This window comes from Molothrus ater, chromosome 17, assembly GCF_012460135.2.
Source record: "Molothrus ater isolate BHLD 08-10-18 breed brown headed cowbird chromosome 17, BPBGC_Mater_1.1, whole genome shotgun sequence".
Lineage (NCBI taxonomy): Eukaryota > Metazoa > Chordata > Aves > Passeriformes > Icteridae > Molothrus > Molothrus ater.
Genome location: NC_050494.2, coordinates 9,007,582 through 9,026,190, shown reverse-complemented (window position 1 = coordinate 9,026,190; position 18,609 = coordinate 9,007,582). Strand labels below are relative to the sequence as shown.

Below are 18,609 nucleotides of genomic sequence, written 5' to 3'. Positions count from 1 at the left end.
AGTGATAATAGAAGTCATAAATAGGTAGCAATATTAACAGGAACATTGCATCAGCTAAAATCTGACCCTTTGTCTTTTATTCTGTTGAAAGGAGCTTCTAATCAGATTCTGAAAACATCAGAAAAAAAAAAAAAAGAAGTCAGATTAAAGAGATGAAAATAGGCTTCAGTTGTCAGTAACATTAATGTTTTATTCAGAACTTTACAACTCTGCCCACTGCAGGAAAAAAAAAAAGAAAAAGAAAAAGCAACACAGAAAGAGACTAGAGAGAAAATAATTTAAGAGAGATCTTACCTTCTATGTGATGCATAATTTCCTGTTATGTGACCAGAGCCATCACAACCAGGAGTAGGGCACCTGCAGAGGCAAGGGAGGCTCAGATTAGCCTGGGGATGTGAGCAGGGGATCAACACTTTTGACAGCTCTTCTCAAAGAGAAATCTGGGCACTGTCAGCATGAGCAGGTTTTTCCTTCCTGCCCCTTCCCCCTCTGTAAGGACAAGATTTGGTCTGTAATATCCGTGGTACTGAAGTCAGTGCACCACTGCATGATGTGACATTGGAGAGGAACACCTTGGGATGCTGGGAGCACAGTGAGGAGCTGCTCTCCCATGAGAGGACACAGGTCCCAGCCTCTGTCCCCACCCTTGTGAAGAGGACAGCTCAGGAGCTGATAAGAAGTTAAAATCCCCCTCCAGGACAAGGATTGTCATCCTTAGGAAGGCATAAGGAGACAGCAAGGGCCATCCAGGGCCAGCAGGATGGACCCAAGCAGAGACCAGGAACCAGAAAAACAGCTGACAGCTCTGGACAGCAGGGCCACCATGGCCACCACCAACAGGAGGCTTTGGCTCAGTTCTGGGTGACTTGGGGAGCATTATCTCAGTGAGGGCAAGTGGGCAGCCCATGGCTGGAGGGGCTGCAGAGTGCAAAACTGGCCAACGCTTCTGATGGCAAATGATGGAGAAACAGGAGGAAAAAGGTTAGGTTAGCCCTGGGACCCCTCCTTCCACAACACCATGGGCAGGGGACAGGGAGTCAGCAGGGGACAGCCTGTGAGGGTCCTTAGGCTGGGGACCCCCAGGTCACCACAGACAGTGCCTTTTGGTGCAGACTCTGCCCCTCAGTCACTGCCTTACAAAACAGGCACATCACCAATTTGCTGCCTGCCCTTCCCTTCTCTGTGTCACTGGTTAATGGCACAGCCCTGCAACACCACCAGCAATTCAGTGAATTTGAGCCAAAATCTTTTTTCCTACAGATTCTTGAGTAGGTGCCTCCCAGCCATGAGTTTCCAGGTGAGCATCCAGAGCTCTCCAGCAAAGGCTGGAGGTCACTGCTGTGATCATCCAAAGGCTGGAGATCACTGCTGTGATCATCCAAAGGTTGGAGATCACTGCTGTGATCATCCAAAGCCACACAAAGGCTGGAGGTCACTGCTTTGATCACCCAAAGGCTGGAGGTCACTGCTGTGATCATCCAAAGGCTGGAGGTCACTGCTGTGATCACCCAAAGCCCCACAAAGGCTGGAGGTCACTGCTGTGATCACCCAAAGCCCCACAAAGGCTGGCGGGGCTGCGAGCACGCAGGGAATGGCCCAAACTCAGCAGCGCATCATTAACGGTGAGAGATGGAAAGGAGCACAAAGATCTGCTCCCAGTAGGTGACATAAAAGTTGTCATGGGGACAAGGGAGCGAGGCGAGGAGTGTTTGCAGAGGATGTGCAGGCCAGCCTGCCAATTAGCCAGGGCTTTTTTGAGTCAAGTGATTAAAGCCAGGGGAGGGGGTGTGTCATCATGATATTTTCTGAAAAATCCCTTCACCAGGATTTCTTCTCCTGGGAAGCTTCAGCTTCTCCCTGTTTTGCTGCTTTGGAATGTGATTTGGAGATTGTTTATCCAGCATGCGAATTGTTTTAATTTAATGACCAATCGTGGCCCAGCTGTGTGGAGGCTCTGAGGAGTCACAGGTTTTTCTTTATCATCCTTGTTAGCCTTCTGATGTATCCTTCCTCTCTTTCTTTTAGTATAGTTTTAGTATACCATTTTTTAATATGATATCATAAAAGAATAGATCAGCCTTCTGAGAACATGGAGGCAAATTCTCCTCTCTCACCTCGTCCTGGGGACCCTCACAAACACCACAGGGGTGTGCAGAGGAAATGCCCAGTGCTGCTGCAGGACCAGGGGGAGATGCTCACTGCTCCTTCTGAGCAAAGCTCAGGGCACATCCAGGAGCTTGCAGAGCACCCTTTCTCCTGGGGGAGGGATTTTTTGGTGTCCCCACTTTCTCCAGCCCTGTTTTTGAAGCCACCAATGCCAGGTGTGGGTGGCTGGGTGGTACCTGCAGCAGGGCAGGGGTTGGTGTCTCCAGGACGTGGCCATGGAATGATGGTGATGCACGGGCAGCCCCTGAGCTCAGGGCCCTTGGGAAAGGCAGAATGCTTTCCCTAAAGCTGGACAGGGCTCTGAGCAGCCTGATGGAGCTGAAGTTGCCCCTGCTCACTGCAGGGGGTTTGGCCTTTTGAGGTCCCTTCCAACCCAAACTATTCTGTGATTCTGCACTGCTGCTCTGCCCCTGAGAATCACTGGAGGAATGGTTTCCACAGGTGACTTTAGTTTGGCAGCTTGGAAAACAGCTTTTTTTTTTTTTTTTAAAGTCTTCTCTTTTTGTTCAGAAAAATACCAAAATTCTCCTCTTTGCAGCAGCTCTGAGGGAGACTTTGGCATTTGCAGGTCACTGAATAATCTGCGTTGGCAAAAAAAATTGGCACCTCACCTGGGGTAAGAGAGCAGGGCCTGGTCCTAGAGGGGTAACAGCTAGGCTCAGAGCCAGGAAAACATAAGTGCACGTGGGTCTGGTGCAGTAAGGGCAGGACGATGTGTCCTGTCCAGCAGGACCTCAATGAGGGTGCAAATGCTTCAACTCGTTTAGAAATTGCAGTTTTGGGAGATGACTGGGATATTTCCCAGCTCTACACTCTTACAGTAGAAAGCAAAACTATTTCTCTGTTGTTTTAGCTTCAGGGTGGGAGGAAATTATGAAAACACTAACACCGAACTCTTTCTTCCTTTCAGGATTTTTAAAGAGGAGAGAGAAGTAATTTGATTTTTATTTTTAATTATCTGGAGACAAATCATACCAACAGAGACCTTTTATTGCATGTTCCAGCCTGGAGCTATTTTTTTTTTTATATCAGGGATATTAACCCCTAAAATAGAATTTATAATAGAAACACTGACATGGTCTTATCTGGAGTTCTGAAAAGCTGTGACTGTGCAATCTATGATATCTCAAAATCCCTTCCTCCCTCCTCTGCTCCCATCCTCACCAGGACATAGAAAAAAAAGTGGAATTTGAGGAAATAATATTAACAAGCTTTTTTCTCCTTTTTTACACAGTATTTTGATTAAAAGCACTGACATTGGATGCCAGAGGGGAACACAGCAAGGCTGGACATGATGCTCAGTCTCAGGGATGAGCCTGTTTGCTTTTTGTCTGGCCCTTCCTGGGAATGGCCACTGCTCCTGAGAGCTTTTAATATCTTGAACACGAATTGTCTGATCACTTGGCTGTTCTTTCAAACTGTTGGAGAAACACCAGATCAGCAGAGCTCTTTGAAGAGCTCCTTTCAGAATGTGTATGGTCTATAGTGTGTGATTAAGTGTACTTAGCACTAATCACAGCAGTCCTTGCCATCCACCAGCAAATTCTATTAATATCAGCTAATCCTGCCACTTTGTCCACCTCTGTGATAAGGAGCAGGTGGTTAACTAACACCTTTCCTGGCACCAGCCCCACACTGGTGGTGGGGCACGGTGAGGTCCAGGAGCCACCACAGAGGGATTTGGGACTTTTCCAATGGCCTCAGTGACCAGGGGGGCTGCCACTGGCTCACCTCCAGAAACCCCTGATGGCACACAGGGCACAGCACTTTTGGGGTTTTTCATGATGACCCTGTGCAATGTAAAGCCCTCCATGAGGCTTTACTCTCAGTGGAGGCTCCTCAGTTAGCTCAGTGTCTAAATGGTCCAAAAACGGGATTCAGCAAGGCTGGGAACTCAGCCTGCAGGGATAAGCTGGGCCCATGAAAGAGATGATGAAAAAAAAATCTCAATGGACTTTACACCAGAGATGCAGATGGGGTGGAGAGGGTTGGGGTCTCCCCAGTGTTCCCAACTAAAACCAATTTCACCTTTCTGTAGGGAAGGCAACCTAAGAGAGCATTTGGGAAACCCACCTGTGAAGAATAAGCTCCTACCTGAAAAGGAGGAGTTTGGAGAAGACAGCAAAGCTGAATATGGGATTCAAGATACCTGAATGAAAATGTCAAAATCAGGTTCTTCCCTTCAGAAACAGCAATGGGAATGGGGAATTTTGGATTTCTGTGAGCCCTTGACCACTGGCTCAGGATCCGGCCTCACCAAGCATTTGCTCACTCCTTCTTTCATTCCCTCACACATCATGGAAATGAAGAGGAACCTCTCTCATTACATCCCAAACAGCCCCTAAAAAGTAGCCTAAAAATAGCACCCCAGGTTCTCCAAAAGGGTTGGCTTTGCTGTGTGCTGGCAGTGAGCTCCCAGCTGAGTCTCTACCCAAAAATAAATCCAGGCTCTGGATTATGTGAGATGGACAAAAATGTTAAATGAAAAGGGTTATGGCCCAAACTAGGCAACAAGAGCTTGGGAAAAGACGCCAAGTGAAAAAGAAAATAACATGTGTACGATGCCCAGAGGAAACCTGCCAGGCATCCAGGTTATTTCCAATCATTGCCATCAGTCCCCTCCCCAAAATTATCCTTCCTCCACGCCATTGCCTCTTCAACGCAGCAGCTGGAAGCTGGACTCCACCAGAGCTCCTTGCAGGCAGGTTTAGATCAGCTCTTTGAAAGGAGAAGGGAGGGGATGGAAAAGCAAAAACAGAGCAAGAGGTGTGGGGGCAGGAAGGGAGAAGAGAGAAAAAAAAGGGTGGAAATAAAGAAAAAAAAAGGAGTTCCAAGTTGAGCGCAAACATACTTGAGGTCAGCAGAGTGGGCAGCCATGAGGTTTCTGAGGCTCTTGTCAGCAAGAGGACAACCAGAAAGGCTGAAAGAGAAGAGATGGAATATCTGGATAAGCAAAAAAAAAAAAAAAAAAAAAAAAAAAGAAAAAGAAAAAGGAAAAAGAAAAAGGGCTGGGGCATGGGGAAGGAGGGGGGCAACAGAAGGGGGGAGGAAACAGAACCAAACTATCCACATGGTCACAAACTATACCAAAAGAAAATAAAAGTTGTTTTTAAAGTTCAAACCACGCAGAAAATGTCGACCCACCTGCGGTGAGAGGCATAGTTCCCCGTTATGTGTCCACTGCCATCACAGCCTGGGGTTGGGCAACTGGGCAACAACAACAACAAAGAGCATAAGTGTGGGAAAGGAATGGATTCCCCAGGATCCACGGGTGGGCAGAGCCAGCAGAGCCCCCTCAGGGTCTCTCTGGGGTGTCTCAGTCCAGCCCTGCTGCCAGACCCTGACACCAGCCCCATCCATCAGATCCTGGTGTGTGTTTCTATGCTTGCATGGATATAAACCAGCTGTTCCCCTTTTAGCTGCCCTTCCTCCCTATAATTTCCTAGATCATAGGGATTCTAAAGACAAAATTTAAAAAAAAAAATTGAGAAAAAAATGTGGCAAAGACAAAGAAAGTGTTTAAAACCCTTAGCTGATGGGAGGGCTTGGTGGCAGTAGGGGACTGACACAGCCTGATGGGTGGCACAGCCTGACAGATGTGGCCACACCTGGCTGCTGCTGCCAGTTTGGATCATCCTTGCCATGCTGAAGCTCTGGCTGCAGGAATCATCTTGTTCAGATTTCAGATAAGGTGCTTCAGATTTCAACTTTCTAAAATGATTTTTTTTTTTCTCCCAGCCCTTGCAGCTGCAAAGAAGGGACTGTTTGCTGCCAAAAGGGAATGACAGCAAGCTCTGACTGTGCCTGGGGGTGATGGGCAGATACAGGTGAGGGGCACCTGCCTGAAAACGGCGCAAGAACTGCACTCAGACACAGAGCATCAGACACAGCAGGCGAGTCTGCTCCTGAGTTAACTACAGCTAATTCATTACAGCCCCTGGGCCAGAGAGGAACAAGGATATTAAATTGAGAGGGAAGGCTCAGGGCTGCCCATGACACCATTTATTTATTCCAGGGCTGTTTCCGTTTAGGAAATTTCTCTACCATCACAATAAAATTAAAGCACAGGAGGACTTGAGGGCTCTAGCTCAGAAACTGCTGTTCACATCACTGGTGGCTTTTAAAAAACCCTTTAGAGCTTTGTGTAGGGCAGCTGATCTGAGCTTTGTTCATTTAGGGAAAATGCTGCTGCCACTCTGCCCCCACAGATCTCCACCCTGCCTGCCTGCAGATAACGAGTGGGTTGGATGAGATCAGCAAAACAGTGCCCACCAACTCCCTGTGAGATGTGTGGGAGGGTCAGATGCACAGGAAAGAAGCCAGGAACAGCTGGGATGCCTGGGAGGGGAAATCTCCCCATCACAGCCTCTGGGCTGATCCTGACGTGCTCTTAGACCAGAGCCAGGTCCAAGCTGCCACGTTTGGCTCAAACCCTCAAACATTAACCATTCCTGTGGGAATTGGTGTGGATGCAGAGCCATACTCCATCCAATAGGGCAGGTCTGGGTCTGTGCTTCCACCCACACGATGGACAGACAGATGTGAGCTGGGTCAAGGTCTCTCTCCAGTGCAAAATGCAACACAACAGAAAACTTGCTGCAGCCTCAGGTCACATTTTTGTGTTCCTGCAGTTTCACAGTGCTGGGACCCATTGCTCTAAGCCAACAAATTCTGTCTTCTCAATGAGACATCTTGTGTTCAACACCCTCTTCAAGAAGGTGGTGAGTTCCCTTGGGTGCTCTTGGCTCCACAACATCAGCCAGGGTCCCAAAACAGAGATTAGGACATTGGGTAGGTGCCATCACCGTGCCAGAAACACTCTTGCAGGAAAATACCAGGAAAAACTGGCCCTGAAAGGAGTTTCCCACAGCCCTGTCCATGAATCCAGAGCACGGAGCTCTCAGGTTCTCTTCATCACTGCAAAGTAATGTAGGAACATATTTTTCCTCATTGATCAGCAGTTGTAGGAGGATGAGTAAGATCAATCACAGTAGGAAAGGGAGCTACAGTTCTTATTTCTATAATGTATTTTCTAATTTTGTTTCCAACCATCCTGGCTAAGTACATATTAATAGATTTTGGAGGAAGAGACAAGGAGGCAGGACTTACGTGAGCAGCTCTTTCTTTATGTCCTTGGAGAGGAATTTCAGCTTGAAGTTGGTTAAAGTAACTTCACCTGGGTATTTTCTCTCTTCAAAGTTCTCCTCTGACACTTCTTGCTCATCAGCTTCCGAGGAGGCAAAAGAGTGAGCAGCAGGCTCTGACTGCAAGGAAAGGGGCAGAGTTGTGGTGTGGACATTGCTGCTGAGCTGTGGTGGGAAAGAATCCCAAGTTCATCAAAGCTAAGGGTTAGTGCAAGCACTCCTGAGCCCCCTGTAAGCATCTCACAGCACCCAGCCCAGAGATCCAACAACCTGTAATTTCCTGGGTTTTAGCAGAATTGTGTAAACCACGTCTGTAAAGAGATTTGCACGTGGCATTCCCAAGGTCTTGAAGGAATGAAGATCAGTGCAATCCCCTCACCTCTTCCTCAGCAGCCTCCCCGTGGGCAGAGAAGCAGGTGATGCTCTCAGAGCCAGAGCCCCCACCCCAGCTGGGGGTCATGGCTGGATTCCCCACCTGCAGGATTAATGTCAGTGCCATGCAGGGCTGTAACTGCTAATGACAGATATAAATCATCCTGGAAAACATCACCAGGAGCAGCACTGCTGCAAGGGAGCTGACAGGATTTACAATGAAGAAAACACTGCAGACCTAGGACAAGTAAAATGGTGGGTTCTTCCTTTGCAAGGGCATCCCAACAGATCTAAAAGCAGCTGCTTCCTGCCTGGTTGATATCTTATAGCACTGACAAAGCCAGGAACATTTCTTTCCTTGTCTCAATGGGGGTTCTGACATTCTGGGGGTTCTGGGCAAAACAGGACAACTGTGCAGGCAGACAAGGCATTCAATGTCCCCTGAGCTGTTATTCCAGCATCAAGAGGCACCACTCACCTCCTCTGGCTCCTCTTCCCGCTGGCGGTTTGGTTTAGTGTAGTCAATGGGCCCATCCCATTCGTCCTGGCGGGAGGTCTGGCTGGACTGGGGGGAGGTCATGGTGCTGCTCGTGGCACTGGTGCTGTTTTGGCGCTGGGACACGTCTGGGGACTTCATGCTGGGACTACTGCTGCAGCTGCTGCTGCTGGGGAAGGTGCTCTCCCGCTTGCGGTGCTTGTTCATACTCAAGTCCAGAGTCCCATTTTCATCCACCTCAATGTCCATGGACTGGAAGGTTGGAAACACAGCCAATGTTAGCAGCTACCAGAAGGTCCCCATGGGGATCTTGCCCCTGTTTGTCTCTTGCAGTGCAGTGGGCAGGTATTCATGTCCCATCCTCTCCAGGGTCAGGTAGGAGGAACTGAATAAAAAGGGTTGCTCTTTCCTAAATATTTCGGAACATGTCATGCAAAGGCACCCCTCTACTAGAATGGTTTGGGTGGAAAGGACCTTAAAGCTGAACTCATTCCAACCTCCCTGCCATGAACAGGAACACCTTCCTCTATCCCAGGTTGCTCCAAGTCCCATCCAACCAAGCCTTGGCGTTTTGACTCAGTTGATTGAACGCAGGCATCTAGTGCCACTTAGGATGCCTCATGGCATCCAAAACATTTGCCCAAGGTTGGGAGTGCTCTGTGGGACTTTGGGAAAACCTGTGTTCCTCTGTAAAACAGCTGGAGATCAGACTGGACCCAACTGGGGAACTTCAAATGGCATCAGATACAGATCAGAGAACGACTGAAACCAGCTCTGAGAATAATGGAATTACAGAATTGTTTGGGTTGGAAAAGCCCTCTGAGACCATCAAGTCCAAACATTCACCCAGCACTGCCAAGCTCACCACTAAACCATGTCCCCAAGTGCCACATCCACATGTCCTTTAAATCCCTCCAGGGATGGTGACCCCACCACTGCCCTGGACAGACAGTTCCAGTGCTTGACCATCATAAGTCATAAATATTTCCTAATATCCAGTCTCAGCCCAAGACTTGGAATTGATGCTCATCTCACATGGGAAATTTGACCACAAGGCATCTGCACATCACTCAAAAAGCCAGATTCCCTTCCCCAAACCCAAACTGGGGAGCCAAAAGGGTGATTTTGGATGAATGCCTGCATTGCCTCTATATTTAAAAAAACAAAATGAAAGGAAGGGTAAACCAAGGCGTCTCTCCTATCCTGAATTCCAAGTTTGGCCCCTGGGCAGTGGCTCCTGGCCACATTCACCCACCTTGCCAGGGGCCTCTTGCTGCTTGGTGCTGAGATTCTCGGGCATCTCCCAGCAGCGGGTGGAGAGGTTGAGGATGGCGGTGGCCGCCATGTGCGCAGCCTCAGCGTCGTGGGAGTAGTCGAAGCCTGTGGAGGAAGATGAAGTGCTCTTCACGTAACTGCTGGAGGGGCTGTGGCTGGGGGAAGAGGCCTTTGGAAAAGGTTTGGCTGGAATAAAAAAGAGAAGGAACAACACAAGGCTAATGTAGAAGCGGCATGAGCAGCAGGGGAAGGTTAAGTCAGTGTGACATGGTTAATGTATGCACAGTTCCTGGGGTTATTCCCAATCCAGGGGCTGGTTTGTTGCCTGGGACGTGCAACAGGAGCACTGCTGGCTGCAGCTTGTGCTCGCTGTGAAAGGTTAATTCATTAACTGACTCTGCCATAAATACCCAAAACACAAGTGCTTTTCTTCATTAGAGCTGCTCCTCAGTGGAAGCAGTTAAAGGAGAAAGCTTAGAGAAGCTTTCTGACTCATTTTTTATTGTTCTCTCTCTGTCCATAACTTATCTGCAGGGCTGCCTTACAGGGAGATTTCTAGTACTGTGTTTGAAAACTTTAATTTTATAAAATCACATTAATGGAAAATGCATGGTCATAAAATATGAGCTTCCAAGGATGACACTGGTGAAATATGGATTTTCTGACAGCTGACATATCATTTAAATATGCCAGAGTAACAGGATTTATTGCACAGCTGCACATAGCCATGCTGTTGCTCTGCTCCTGTGTGTCACAGCAGCAGCAAACCAGCCTGGAGATGCAATTTTTCTTCACGATCTGTGAAATGAAAATATTTCTCGTGGTGGGCACACAATAAAACTTTCCCTAATAATAACAACTGATAATTCCCTATTAATAAAACTTGAAGCTGATCCCATTTAGAGGCCCTCAGTAGTTTCAGTGGGCGCAAGCAGGAGATCATCTGATTTAGACAAGTCACAGGATTGTATTCTGAATCAATTATCAAAATCTTCAAATTCTTAATTCATTCCACCATGCTCTTTCTGGGGGAAACCATCCCCACTTTAGTGAGAGGCTCACTCAGGGAAGACTCACAAGCTTTGGCCTGATCATGGCAAAACAAAGCCAACCTCAGTTGATGCAGCCACGGAGCAAAGTGATTTCATTATTCCCATTACAAACTCGTAATATAAGACACTATAAAATAGTAATCTTCCCCAGCCCTGCTTTCTTCCTCGTTGTGTGCGTATATAATGCATATTGACATTAATGGGAGTTACACACACACATGCAGGGTAATATAAATCCCTCTGGATGAAGATCTCTTTAAAATAAGTTCTCAGTGAAAGGAGCAGATTTCCCTGTTATGATTGGCAATCATATTCATCCTGTCGCTTTGATTAACTCATTGGAGGCTTGCCCACATGGTTATTCTTGTGTCTGGCTGCTTGTTTTCCTGTCTGGGTTAATCCACGTCTTCGAGGCGGGGTGCGAGTATTTGCCAATCCAACCTGACAATATCCAGGATCGGGAGATGCCAATTTCAATTTCACACCGTAGGCTCAGTGATGCTTTTCCATTTCATAAGTATTTCTAGCACTAATAGACTTGCAATCAGCAAATTAGTGAAATAAGTGATGAGAAAAAATAGAAAGGATTATCCTAGTGGGTCTGCTGGAATTATTTTTGTCAGTACAATTACCCTGAAAATTCTTTGCTAATATTGCAAATAACACAATCTATTCAGCGAGAGAATCACTTGTACTGGGAAACAAATTACTTTTCCATCAGCCCTAACCCAGGATGACAGTGGCAGTTGTGCTCTCTGGCCTCCATCCAATTTCATTGTCTGATCCTGTACAGATTTAGTACTGTAATAAAGAGCGCTCCCATTGTAGTGCAACAACCGGGATGCTTTCAAGTACGAGCACTTTTTAGAGAGCAGCTGCATCAGGATTAAACAGGATTGTGGAAGTGGGATTAGCCAGACAGAAAGCCCTCTTGAGGCCACTGACTTCTACAAAATGGGGTCCTAAATGTTTTCTTTTGCCCCTCAAAAGAATGTCTTGAGGTGCACAGTTCGTGTCAAATAACACATTTGCAAGGGCTGTGTCCCCATGCAGTGTCCCTCTTGCCTTTGTCAGCCCAGCCCCTCAGGGGTTATTCAGCCATTTCATTTTCACCCAGAGTTATAACCAGTGCAAAGTCCTCAGAGCAGAGCAGAGGTGGGTGGCTACAATAGGAAAGAGCTGGAAGATAGAGGTGGGTGATCGATAGGTAGAGCTGGAGAGCAGAGCGTGGCAGGAAAGAAAAATGGGGGGAGCGGGTCATATATAAGATGGAAGAGAAGAAAACTGTAATCCATTTAGCTAGATGAGGAAAGCCAGATCAATAGATATGAGCTGCAAAGCAATGGGGACCAACTGAGGACAACTGTGTAACTTATCCTACCTCGAGACATCACTCAGATTAATGTTCCCACCGCAGTTCTTCCCCAAGCCAAAGCCAAAGAGACTCTCTTCCAAACAAAGCTTTCCCAGCCAGCCATGGACTCCCCTCACCATCAAAGGTGCCCACCTTGGGACCTACCTCACCCTCCCCATCCCAGGAGGGTCCAGCAGTTCAGCTCCAAGAGTCTCCCATCACCCCAAACCACAATCCCAAGAGCCTCACAACATGCTGAGAAAGGCAGAAAATGCAAAAACCGAGTCCATCCCTGCTCCCAACTTACATTTAAAGGCTTTAGGTGAGGTTTCGCTAGTCTGAATCTTTGGGGCAAGCATGCGTTTGCCAAAAACCTGAGCATCAAAACTTGCATAATCGAAGGTGACCTTGGAGTACTTCTCCAGCTCCTTGGCCAAGTTGGCCCGGGGGGTTGCTGGGACCATGTTGGGCCTGTAGCTTCCATACTGAGGGATCTCCAGTTGCTTCACAAAGCACATAGGCCTGAGGATGAAACAACAAACAGCAATTATTTCTTTTTTTCCTTGACAAGGTGACTGTTGAGAGGGGACCAGACACAATGGGGACACAGCTGCACCTTCTTCCTAAAGGCTTCCTGGGGACAAGGAGGCAGTGACAGCCCTTTTGCTCTCCTCAGCAAGGCTGCATCTGATTTGGATCTCTCAGACTCCAGTTTTCTTTTTTCTATCCTTTTCTACCGTCATTTTTTTTTACCGTCTTTTTGAGCAAAACATCAAGTCGTCAACCTCATCCAGCACGATGTTCTTGCAGGCTGTCATGATGTGGCAGCATTTTCCAGAAGAGAGCAAACTTGGGCAATAACTCCCTCATGGGACCCGTGACACAGGGTGGCACAAAAAGGCATGAGGAGCCCCAGTTCAGCTCGGCTCCCTGCTGCAGGTTCACTGCAGAGGCACCAGGGCCTCTGCCCTGCCTCAGCCCCTCCTAGAGAACCGCTGCTACGGGGCTGCCTATCATGAATCAATTTGTCTTGCATATAAATCGTATATAAATGGCCTATTGTTATTCTCCTTCCCATGACCTCTTTCCACCAGAGAGTCCTCGGAGCGGGAGCTCCTCGGAGCATGGACCGTCCTCGTGATGTGCTCAGAGCGCTCTGCGCGGGCTCTGCTGCAAATAAATAAGTAATCGCTCTAAATGGCCTTTCCAAAGTAGTGAGAGCTGGAGCACCAGGGTGCCCAGCAGTCCTGGGGAGCAAATATATAAATGAATCAGAGCTCGTTGCCTTTGTGGGAGGGCTGCTCAGGGCTCGCACCGCGGTTTTTATCCTGCTCTCGTTGCAAAATAACCAACCATATTCCAATCCATCTGTAGCCTCGTGAATCACATCAGCCACGGAAGCCAGCATCTATCAGGGACATCCTTAATGGGAGACAGCCCTTTCTCTTGGGAAGAGAGAGATGGGCAAAGTATCAAAATTAATGTGACTGGTTTGGAAACGAGCGGCAAGTTCCTCTCCTCTGAAACCTGCAGGCTAAGGAACAAAAGCAGGTGGACTTGAATGCACAACTGCCATGGAGTGATTTGTGTGTAGCCTAAATCTCCTCCTCCTCCTCCTCCTCCACCTCCCCCCTCCCCAAGCCCACCCTTCTTATAATGCTGATATAATAACCAGCCCTGGCTGGCAGTTTGTGCTGCGGAGCAATCGGCACAAGTGCCTTCTGCTGCACTGCTAAAACCCTTTGGCCTGTAGCCTCAGCATTAATTGATGCTACAGAAGCAATTCATTGTCCTCAATGCTCTCCCTGGGAACATCAATTAAACATCTCCCCACCTTGGCGAGACCTATGATCATAATAACAGGACTCAGCAGTATCAAAATACAGCTGGAGCCGTGGCTGCTGTTCCTGGGAGCGTGGCAGGGCAGGGAGGGCTGGGGCAGGGTGGGGACATGGAGCTGAGCCTTCTGTCCCCCTTACCTGAGGATCCGGTCAGAATTGGAGCTGGTCTTCGCAGGATCACCAGACTGGGTTTGTTGCTTTTCATGTGATTTGGCTAATTTCTCAGCAGCAGCAATGGGGCACCCAGATAAACTGTCATAGTTGGTTGGGTTTTTTTTTTTAAGGAGAAGAAAAACAGAGAAGGAAACCAAGCATGAAGAATGAGCACAAAAACCTTCATTTCATGGACCCAGATCTACACTAGGCCTGTGAGAAAAGTGTTTGCTTCCTCCACACTGAACAAGTTCAATAAACAAGACAAATTCACAGAATCAAGGAATGATATAGAATGGTTTGGGATGGAAAGGACCTTAAAGCTCAATTCATTGCAACCCCCCTGCCATGGGCAGAGACACCTTCCACTATCCCAGGTTGCTCCAAGCCCCATCCCACCCAGCCTTGAACATTTCCAGGGAAGGAGCAACCTGTGCCAGGGCCTCACCACTGTCACAGGGAAGAATTTCTTCCAATCTAACCCTGTCCCCTGTCATTTTGAAGCCATTCCCCCACCCTGTCACGCCATGGCTGTGACAGAAGAAGCCAAAGCCAGGTACCTCCTGTGCGTGTTGCGGTTGCTGTTGACGTGACCCTGTCCTGTGCACCCGGGCGTGGGGCATTTCAACACGTTCTCGTGCATCGCCAGGACTTGGGAGCAAGAAGGGGAAGGGGAGAAGGGAAGGGAAAGAAAAACAACTTAATAAAAATCAGAGAGGAAAAAAAAAAAAAAAGAGAAAATCATCAAGCCTTGTATGCTGGTTTCCTAGAAATCAGGGAATGTGAAGTGCTGTAATTAGAATTTGCAGAGGAAAAGTAAAAGATTTGCAAGGCAGCAGAGCCCAGGTCACCACTAGGTTAGCATCTCTGCACACAGCCTGGGCTTTCTCCCCATTTTCTGATTGCAATCCAGTTTCCCCCATCCAGCCCCTCCTCCCCACCCCAGTTTTGGAACCAGGTCTCCAGTTTCAGGTAGTTTTAAGTGATTGAAGTTGTAGCTCTGCTTTTATCCTTAGGACTAGTCTTTGTTTGATTTTTTTTTTTTTTAATTTTTAATCTTCAGGATTATTGCTTCCTGCAGCGCTGACCTTAAAAGTAAAGAAAATAATTTGATCTGCAAGCTTTTGTAAAGCCCACAGCTCGTGTTAGTTATTTATTAATATTTTTGCTTGCATTCCAGACTGTGAAGATAACTGTCCTTTCTCCTTGTTTCTTCCAGTTCTGTGTTTATGTCAGGTCTGCAACCTTTGAAATTACTCATAAGGAAGGGTTCCTCTTTCTTTTGGTCTATTATGCCATTATCATAAACATACAACATTGATTTTTATGTATCTATACAGGGAAAGCTATTTAGGATGCTGGTAGAGAGGTGGAAATACAGTCTCTCTCTCTGTGCATATGTATATACAAAAATCTGTTATGAGGATGATAAATATTTTCTGTAGAATAGGTGAATCTTGGTATAGCCCTTAGAGAATTCTGGAGAGATTAGGGCACAGGAGACTCAGCAATCCTGCACATCCTGAATCACTCATCACTCCTCTTCTTTCCTGCATGGCAACATATTTGCACGGCAAGGTAGAATAATATCCCTTTTTTCCCAACATGATGTCCGAAGTAGGGAAAAATATGTGACTTTCAGTGTAAAGGAGGGCACTGCTTAACACACCTTTGGAGGTGGGCAGGCGTTTTTAAAGCCCCTCTTTGATTTTCAGAGAAGGGATCTCATTCTCCACAGGATGGTGCTAAAAATCCTTTAAGAAGGACAGGACTTCCAAGTAAATCCCCATCATGTTTCCTGTGATTAGCGATAACACTTTGGTGGATAACAGCATCCAGGATCAACTTGGAAAAGCACCACCCCATGCCAAAACCTCTTGTTATACTCCAAGGAAAAACATCAGACTTGATGTCATAAAATTCATATCATTTGAGAAATTCCCCCAAGAAGATTAGGCTCCAGACTAATGGAAGCAGCCCTTGGTATGCCACCATGTACTCACTCTCGGGGGGGATCCTGTCTTTGTGCGGGCAGCCGGAGAGGCTGCGATGGTGCGGGTAAAGTCCCGTGACGTGTCCAGTCCCATCACAGCCAGGAGTTGGACATTTGATTTCTCTCTTCTCGGGTCTTGAAGGATCTAAGGATTGTGGGGAAAGGGCAGAGGGAAGCAGGTTAGTGGATTTGGAGGGGAAGAAGTGGAAAGTGCTGAGAATGCTTCTCACCACCTTTACAGTCAAGCAGGGGGAAACCTTTGGGTTTGGAGGTTTTTTCCCTGGAGTTGGAAGTGTAACACTGGAAGTTTCAAAAATTGAAATCAGCAAAGTGATTTTAGGAACTGACACACTTCAGAGCATGGAGACACTCACAGTGACTGAGCAGGCAGCCTGGCTCAGAGCTAGGGGATGCTGAAGTCCCTGCCCTCATGTTTCTGTGGTCAGACTCCTACCACTACTTTAAAAACCACTTGGATTTTAAACCAGCCTTCTGCTCAGGCTGAAATTTTCAAGGTTAACTGACAATTTAGCCAAGCGATTCCTCTACTCAGAGGGAGGAACTGTTTTGACAGTGTAGAGGACACCATCATTTTATGTATTCACTGATGAACTCAAGGATGTCCCCATCCCTTTGGGCATTGAGGATTTGTGGTTGAACTCCCCCTGTGGGCTGTGAACTCTCCCCACATGAGCCTAATGGTCCATGCTGAGCAGACAAGTTCAGATCTTCCACGAGGGATGGGAAGGAGGGAGATAGACAAAGGTTTGTCCCATACCTTTGCCGTAGTAGCTTTTCCGGATGCTGTCCAGCGGTTTGTTCTGTTTGTCCTCCACCTGGAAGTGCTTCACGTGCTCTCCTGGCAGCCGGCTGGGCTCCCGCACGATTTTCACCTGCTCGGCTTTCAGGGCAATGGCTTGTTCCAGCAGCCCCAGGTTGCCCCTGGTCATCATGTCGTACATCTCCGACTCATCCGTCACGGCTGATTTCTGGGAGCGGGCGTCGTCGTCCTTGTCATCGTCCGAGCGCACCTCCACGATGACCGAGTACTCGGGCTTAGGGCTGAACTGCCCTTCACAGTGGCTTTTCTGGGGGTCCTGAGAAGTGTGAGGAGCTTCCTCGCAGATCACTTCAGGAGCCATCTCCTCCTCCTCTTCCTCCTCCTCTTCTTCCTCTTCCTCCTCCTCCTCATCATCCTCTTCCTCCTCTTCCTCCTCCTCGTCATCCTCCTCATCATCATCCTCCTCGTCCTCTTCTTCTGCTTCAGCCTTTTCCAGTTTGCAGGACTCCTCTCCGTTCGTGTCGTCCCGGGGCTCCGGACACAACTCGCTGCTGCGCTCGCTGGTGACCTCGATGACCTCCTCTGCGTCCTCTGTCTGGATGATGATCTCCTTGTCGCACTCCTCCTCTACCAGCTCCTCTCCTGCATCCTCATGGACCAAATGCACGACGTTGGATGCTGGCTTGGAGCCCTGCAGCTCCGCTTCGGGCAGCTGCCCTTCGATGGCGAGGGTTTCCTCTGCTATTTGGCCTAAGTTTAGGAGAGAGTTGGCGATTATTTCTTGGTAGCTGCTATAGTTGGCCTTGCTGGGCCCAGATGTACTTGTTGCTGTGTTTTGTCCGTAGTGGGTTGATTTTGCTGGGCTTCTCTCTGGAGGGTGGAAAGAAGGAATAGAAAGAAGAAGGGGAAAAGAAAGAAAAGATGGAAAAGAACAAAAAGAAAAAAGCGAGGAAATGAGAAAAGGAGGAAAAGGAGAAAGGAGTAAAAGAGAAAAGGAGAGGGAAGAGAAAAGAAGAGGGAATAAAAAAGGAGGCAAAGAAAGTAATTATATAAACTCATAAAATACAACTTTGTTTTGCTTAAACTTAATTGAAACCAGAGCCTGGAAGCTCCACCTCAGGAGCATCCTAATTTATTGAATTTGGGGATGGCAGGGGGAAAGAGGATTTCCACATGGGGCTCAGATGCACCATCTGCCCACTGCCATCCCTGCTGCCTATGCTACCCAGGCCAGGGCTCCAAACCAGTGAGCAAGGCAGTGTCAGGACCCCAGCTGAAAATCCATGTCCTTTTCCTGCCATTCCTCTGCTCTTGGATAGTGGCCAGATCTGTACAGGGAGGAGGATCCTGCTGAGCCCCTCATGGCAGCTGTGTGGGACCCTGGCTGGTTTCCTCATCATACAGCAAGCTCCTCTGTGTTTTCCATGGGTCCTTCCCTAGGGAGCATCCCTGAAGGAAAAAGCTCTCATTTTTAAGACACTGGAGGCACTGTGCCTTCTCATCTTAACCCAAGCACTGCCATTGTGCCTCTACCCAACAACGCCCCCCCCAGTAACTGGGGCACCCATCCTGTAGATAATCCAGAGGAGCTATAACTCCTGGCTGTCAACCCTTCCTGCCCTTTCTTCACCTGCAGAACACAGCTCTGCCCTCAGTAATGATGAAGCACCTTCTGCTGCCTCGGGGCTGTGTGTCTCCTCCTGCTCCATGGCCTCTGCCTCATCCTCCTCCAGCATCCCCTCTGACTCATCAGAGCCAGACTCCTCCTTGGCCTCGGCCTCCTCGCTGCCGTCGCTGTCGACGTTGTAGCCTTCATCCAAGGCCAGTTTGAGCGGGTGGGATTTCCTCTTGGACACCAGATGTTCGGCCTCAGCATCCTGAAGTTTCCTCTTCTTGGCTAGAGGGCAGCTTTGTAAACTGCAGATGGGATCAAGGAGCAGAGAGGAGGCATTGCTGAGTGAGAGAGGCCTGGCTACCTCATC

The 18,609-nt window shown here is 48.1% G+C and overlaps 1 protein-coding gene across 3 annotated transcripts in view; it reads right to left on the bottom strand.

Annotated features, from left to right (window-relative positions):
* The window catches only part of MYT1 (myelin transcription factor 1), a 64,937-nt gene that overhangs the window by 11,237 nt on the left and 35,091 nt on the right, over positions 1–18,609 (bottom strand). For all 3 annotated transcript variants that reach the window (XM_036395755.1, XM_036395757.1, XM_036395756.1), the window contains exons 6-17: positions 18,297–18,544; positions 16,625–17,497; positions 15,857–15,991; positions 14,414–14,504; positions 13,839–13,952; positions 12,167–12,381; positions 9,434–9,639; positions 8,161–8,430; positions 7,276–7,430; positions 5,311–5,373; positions 5,018–5,086; positions 295–357 (exon numbers count right to left, since the gene is read on the bottom strand). In XM_036395755.1, coding sequence (XP_036251648.1) covers positions 295–357; positions 5,018–5,086; positions 5,311–5,373; positions 7,276–7,430; positions 8,161–8,430; positions 9,434–9,639; positions 12,167–12,381; positions 13,839–13,952; positions 14,414–14,504; positions 15,857–15,991; positions 16,625–17,497; positions 18,297–18,544 — 2,502 coding nt within the window. The remainder of the gene's footprint in view (positions 1–294; positions 358–5,017; positions 5,087–5,310; positions 5,374–7,275; positions 7,431–8,160; positions 8,431–9,433; positions 9,640–12,166; positions 12,382–13,838; positions 13,953–14,413; positions 14,505–15,856; positions 15,992–16,624; positions 17,498–18,296; positions 18,545–18,609) is intronic.